General features: G+C 36.3%; 1 protein-coding gene across 1 annotated transcript in view; it reads right to left on the bottom strand.

Moving 5' to 3' along the window:
• The window catches only part of LOC107702272 (uncharacterized), a 6,651-nt gene extending 5,684 nt beyond the window's left edge, over positions 1 to 967 (bottom strand). Inside the window, exon 1 of the mRNA XM_016504530.1 lies at positions 839 to 967. Within this exon, the coding sequence (XP_016360016.1) occupies positions 839 to 917 (79 nt within the window). The 5' untranslated portion in view covers positions 918 to 967. The remainder of the gene's footprint in view (positions 1 to 838) is intronic.
• Between the last annotated feature and the right edge of the window lie 5,113 nt (positions 968 to 6,080).

Here is a 6,080-nt window from a genome sequence, read left to right as displayed (position 1 = left end):
ACCTGTTGTTGGGGACTCCCAAAACCAAAATATGAACCTTTCATTACCCATAATAGGGGCACTTTAATAGATCATTGACCTATCTATCATCCAACATCATTTACACAGACACTAAACACTAAAATAACAGGTTTTAATAGATTACAGCAAAAATTTAAAGTTATTATCATTTGCTAATTGTGCTACTTCCTCTATCATCTGACCCCATTATCACACATTTAAAACTGTATTTAATATTTTGCGATGTTCTTCCTGTTTTCTCTTTTCTGTTACTGTTGGTAAGTTAGAGTGACATTTCCTGTTTTACAACACACCAACCTTGTTTTAAAAGGACAGAATGAGGATGAATGAGTAATTTGCTCATAGACAGTCTAAAACCATGGAAACGCATATATATATATATATATATTGGTATGTATAGGCTATGTGCGTGTTCGTGCACAGAATCCAACACACACACACACACACACACACACACACACACACACACACACACACACACACTCACACACACACTCTCTCTCAAGTGGTTTTTAACACCCCTTACCATACCATGTCCAGACCACAATGATGTAGTCACCTGTGACAGAGGGATTTATCCAGTTTTAAACTTTAATATTGTTGGAACAAAGCCATACAGAAGGTAACAATGCACATGCCTCATTGTGTACCTCTAAAAGACATGGACAACACTGAAGTTTCATGCTGTCAATCATAGAAACATTTAACCATCTTTGCTCTGAATCGCACGTGCTCACACAAACCCACACTACTGCCACATTTCCCTCCCTCACGCTTGAAGACCCCAAGCCATCTTACTCTGTTTTTTTTTACTTACCTGGAAAAAACTCTGGTAGACACAGGATGAAGGCGAGAAAGAAGACAATGCTGAGTTTGAAGGCACCTGATCTCGTCATGGTAAAAGACAGTGTGACAGCTGCTCCACTGTAAGACCACCCAACCTCTGAACTTGTTGACCACACACTGGAAATCTCACACAACCTTACACCTCACCCTTTGGCTTTTCCAGATGTCCCACATTTACTTTTAAATAATCCTACGTATTTATTTTAAGACTTTTTAGTGTCAGTCCTTCACGAATTACACCGCCTTGATTACGTAGATGAAACACTTTATCACTTCCTGCCTGTCTTCCTGTTTCGTGTAATTCTGAAAACAGTAAGAGCAAAGAAAGCCATTTCAGGTTGTTAATGTGTTTGCTTGTCTCATAAGGATTCAAATCATTTTAGACCTTATTATATTATATTTATTATTAGTGTTTCCCAACCTTTTTTGTCTACAGCACTACTACTACTTGGTGTTGAATTAATACATTATTGACATCAAATGTGGTCAAAGGGGTAAATAAAATAAATAAATAAAAAATGCTTCTCTTTCCAGGTACACTCTGCAGCACACATACATAAACTCTTGGCAGAATGAGTGTGTAAGACTGTGTGTCATATAGCCTGAAGGACATTCCTGCTGCAAAGCAAACAGATTTGATCAGGGACAGGAGCATCCAGTTATCATGGCAGGGCAGGAGGAAGGTTCTCATCAGGACCCACACTGGCATTAGGAGAGATCTCAGCACCAAACACCTTATCAGCATCATCCAGCGAGCCGACTGTAGTGGACTACTGCTGCATTTAAACCCCTTGAGATTTCTTCTGGGGTATTTGAACTCAGTGTTAAAACTCACACCATAATATGAGGAAAACACTATACTGTTTAAAAAAAAAATGCTTTTGGAATTCTTAATGCTCACAAAATCTGTTTATTTGATAAAAAAAATTCAGTAAAAATAGTAATATTGTGAAATATTACAATTCAAAATAACTATTTTTTTATATATTGAATATATTTTAAAATGTAATTTATTCCTGTAATGGCAAAGCTGATTTTTCAGTATCACATTACGTTTACATGCACAATTTTTGGTTCAGTCGGACTGAGTTAATTCTGATTGATGAATCTGAATGTAGTGTTTACACAAACTAAAGAAAGTGATCGGGTTGATGTGCGTGTTTATATGTCACAAGCTTCAAATCGGAATAGATTTTTTTTTGACATGCGCACACTGCTCAAATATAGAGTTTCTCACTGTTTCCACATAATAACCACTCTCCTACATGGTTTCTTTATTTGTTTTTAACAGCAGAATTAATATTTATCCATTTATGGATAATTATGGATATGTCATTACGCGTCATTGCACATGCGCAGTCCTTTCAGTTTCAGGGTACAATCCGATCAAGTGTTTACATGCACTCTCAATCGTATTAGAAAAGGAATAAACCACCACCTTCAATCGGATCGAGCTCAATCGGATCGATTAAGGTGTTTACATGAAGGCTTTTCGGTCCGATTGAGCCGTCGATCCGATTACAAACGGATTATTTGGTTGTATGTAAATGCAGCGAGTATCACATGATCCTTCAGAAATTATTCTGCTGATCTTGTGCTCAAGAAATAACTAATTAAACTAATAATTAATTTAATGCATCCTTGCTAAACAAACAAACCCCAAATTATACTGACCTTTTCACAAGGAAAGAATAAATGAATGCACTGCAATATGTCAAAAGACCAGGATTAAATTAACCTGTTAATATCAAAGTTGTATTAAAGCAGTGGTTGTCCAGTGTTTTTACATCAGAATATTGATCTTGACAACCAATACAGCATGTGAAACTTTGATATTCATGTCTGAAAACATCATTCAAAATTCCCTTTCTCAAAATGGGAATCAGATGTTTTAAATCTGTCACTCAGGAGCTCTACACACTCAGTGAAATAAGAGTTTGTGTGTCTTGCTCACTGTCATATGCAGGTCTTTGAGTTCAGCTCTGTAAAAAAAATGACCGTGAATTTAATGGTAAAAGACTGTAAAAATGCTACAGTAAAAACCTGTTAAATGGTTAATGGTAAATTCCCCTACTAGGCTATATACGGTGAAAAACTGTATTGGACATTACATGTATTGGACATTAATTTTACGGTAGTATACCGTTTTTTCGAAGTGAAAAAGACTGTATAATTTACAGTGAATAACCGTAAATCGACGTTCCCAGAATTCCCTGCGTTACATTTCAAATTCGATGTTTTTTTGTCGAAATAACTATGTTTCTTCTTAGTTTTCTCTTATCAGTTTGGTATATTAGGGTTGTGTGTTACACCTAATGTTGTTAAATGAATGTTTATTGCGTTATTTCAGTTTCATGTGTGTTACCGTGATGGTGTTTGGTGTTTGTGTGAATGACACTGTGCACCTATGTTATTATGTTATTATTTAAAAGCTGCCTGTGATGGGCTTTGGTTCATCATGTGAAGTTCTCATCACCTCCTGCATTTGGTGGTTATCAGTGTATTACAAAGGTACAAAACAGATTTCAGTACTTCAATAGGTTGGTATATTAACATTATATCAGTTAATGAAATTATGATATTTAACTGTAAATTTAAGGTAAAACCGTAAAACCTAAAACGTTGCTACCATATTTTTTACGGTAAAATTTCGGCAACCACAGCTGCCGGTTTTTTACCATAAATTTTACGGATTTTTTTTTACAGTGTATATAAGAGAAACCTGTGAAATGTATTCATGAAGCATCATGATTTTTACTCATTTGCTTTCACTTTCAAATGGATGTATGGCGATACTCCCTCTGTCAGCAATCTAATGATCTCGACTGCTGCATCTAGTAAGATTTATGCATGTAAATGTCATGAAAATAGTTTTTTTTAAAGGAAAAAGTTAAGAGAAGTCACTTTTTATTATTACCAGTTTCTCAGTTTCCACATAATGTATTGAGGATTTTGGAACAACAGGCTGACATGAGATCACCATGGTAAGATAAGTTTCTTTCTTTCTTTCGTTCTTTCCCAGCAATTATAAGAAAGCCTTTGAAACTACTGTAGCCTATACTAAGACTATAAATAGTCATGATCTTGACAACCATCTGTGTGCCTGTCCAGTATCCACTAGGTGGAGGCACTGTCTTTCACCCCCTAAAAGTGTAGGTAAAGATAAGAGGATTGATTATTGGTTTATGATGAATTGAACACTCGCGAGCTCCTGAAAACTTAACTAGCCTGCCATTATTAATGAACTGTTCTGTCACACAATAACAACTTTGAAAGCGCATTTTTTGTATTTAAACGGACATTCATAAGTAAACCCATGAAAATAAAGCAACTCCCCTTTAAATAAAGTTACAATGAGGTGAAAGTCAACGTTTCCAAGCGAGTGTTGATGTTTTTTTTTTGTGCATATTTAAAGAAAAAAAAATCTACTTAGAAGGAAACCCACTGTTACAGCTTTCAGAGCTCTAGTCTTACTCCACGCCTTTTCATCCAAAAGTGAATCACGCGATTATAATCAGAGTGTAAAGAGCCAGCCTCTGTTCAACTACTAAATGTGCAGTTTACATCCGAAATAAGCGATAAGAGCAGCTATTAACCCGCCAGGTAAGAGAGCTCATTTCACGCGCTGGGATGTGGGGTTATTTTGGTTGACAGCTGAAGCCCATTACAAATGCGTGCAGCTACAAGTTCGCAGACAGTTATGCGGTAAAAGGGAAATGAATCAGCCCATAAACGCTTTTAAAAAGCGGACTCATTCCGCAGGAAAGCACGGGGTTCAGATTGGCCTGCGAGGGCTTATAGTTTTGATAGAAAGAGTCGATACATTGATGAACTAAAAGTTGTTTCATATGCTGACAATTATTTCTTGCTCTGTCCGGCTACTCTGGCAAAGGAAGTACAGAGAGGTCGGTTTCGTTGATACTCAATAGGAAACGAAAGTGTTTTGGAATGTGTATTGGGAAATGCATAATTATATAGCCTATTAATCGTAAACTTCAGTCTCGTGCAGATGTCTTCACAATGGCAGGCAAACAATAGAAAAGCGTGGCGCATAAAACATGCCCGTAGCCTAATGAAACGTCAACAGCTTAAATATATTTGAGCTATTTTAGAATTTCATAAAAATGTTTCTTTAAAAAGGGGGAAATAGTTGAATCTGTTTTCGTATTCTAAATCCATGTATTCATGAAGACCCGAGGCAAATCTCCTGTTATGCTGTTTGTCAAACTGGATTTCTTTGGAATATTTTTCTATAGATTTTATAAATATAGACGTTTAAGGAGCTAAACGTCTCGGGTATTTGTCACTAGAAGTCATGGGTACATTCAGTGTCACTGTGGACAGATGTTGGACAGATTTCAGGTGGATTGAGGAAAAGAAAACAGATGTTTACATTCCATATGATATTCACCCACAGAAGCCCAGGTTTCCAGAGCCCTTTGTTTGTATTTTTAATTAGTGTCTTACTATGACCCAGCACTAACTTAGAGCAGAGAAACAATAAGAATGGAGATGTGCAGCATGTCTTTGCATCTATTTGTTTGTTTTCTGTCCTTAATTCTGTGCCCCTTGTTTGAGCAATGAGCAGTAATGATTCTCCTCTTGTGTTGTTATCCAGGTGCACTGCACACTGCTAAGACACAAACAAAATTGCTTGAGCATGTTTATGTTAGTGGTGGGTATTTAGCTTAAAGTCACCATGAAATCAAAATTGAATTTATGAATGGAATATTGCAGTGTTTATTATAAATGATTTATACATGTGCTGTCGCAATCTTTGTCGCATTTGCCACATCCCAATTTGCATGCTATCCATCCTATTTGAAATTAGAATTAGTGTGTCCCAAATCAAAGTATGCAGTGGGTATCCCAGCAGTATTCCAATGGTTTATGAAATTCGGAGTGTAGATCCTTGCACACTCTGATGGCTAATATTACCCACAACCCATTGCACGATGGATGAGGATTTGGATAGAACTACAAACACAAATAAAAGTATTGAAAAACAACAAACATGATGGATTTGCATGACCGACGGAGAGTTTTAGATAAAGGTTCGAGTGATTAATAATATGTAACCTGATAAAAAAATACTTATTTAATGTTATCTGTGTTTCATCTGCAACAATATCGTTAACTTTTATAAAGATATGTGTGGCCATTAACTTTTGACACATGAGGAGAGTTCTCGGCATGAAAGTTACATGCCCGGC

Source organism: Sinocyclocheilus anshuiensis, unplaced genomic scaffold (assembly GCF_001515605.1).
Source record: "Sinocyclocheilus anshuiensis isolate Anshui unplaced genomic scaffold, SAMN03320099.WGS_v1.1 scaffold86, whole genome shotgun sequence".
Classification (NCBI taxonomy): Eukaryota; Metazoa; Chordata; class Actinopteri; order Cypriniformes; family Cyprinidae; genus Sinocyclocheilus; species Sinocyclocheilus anshuiensis.
Note: the sequence above shows the minus strand (reverse complement) of the source record. Positions and strands in the feature narration are given on the sequence as shown.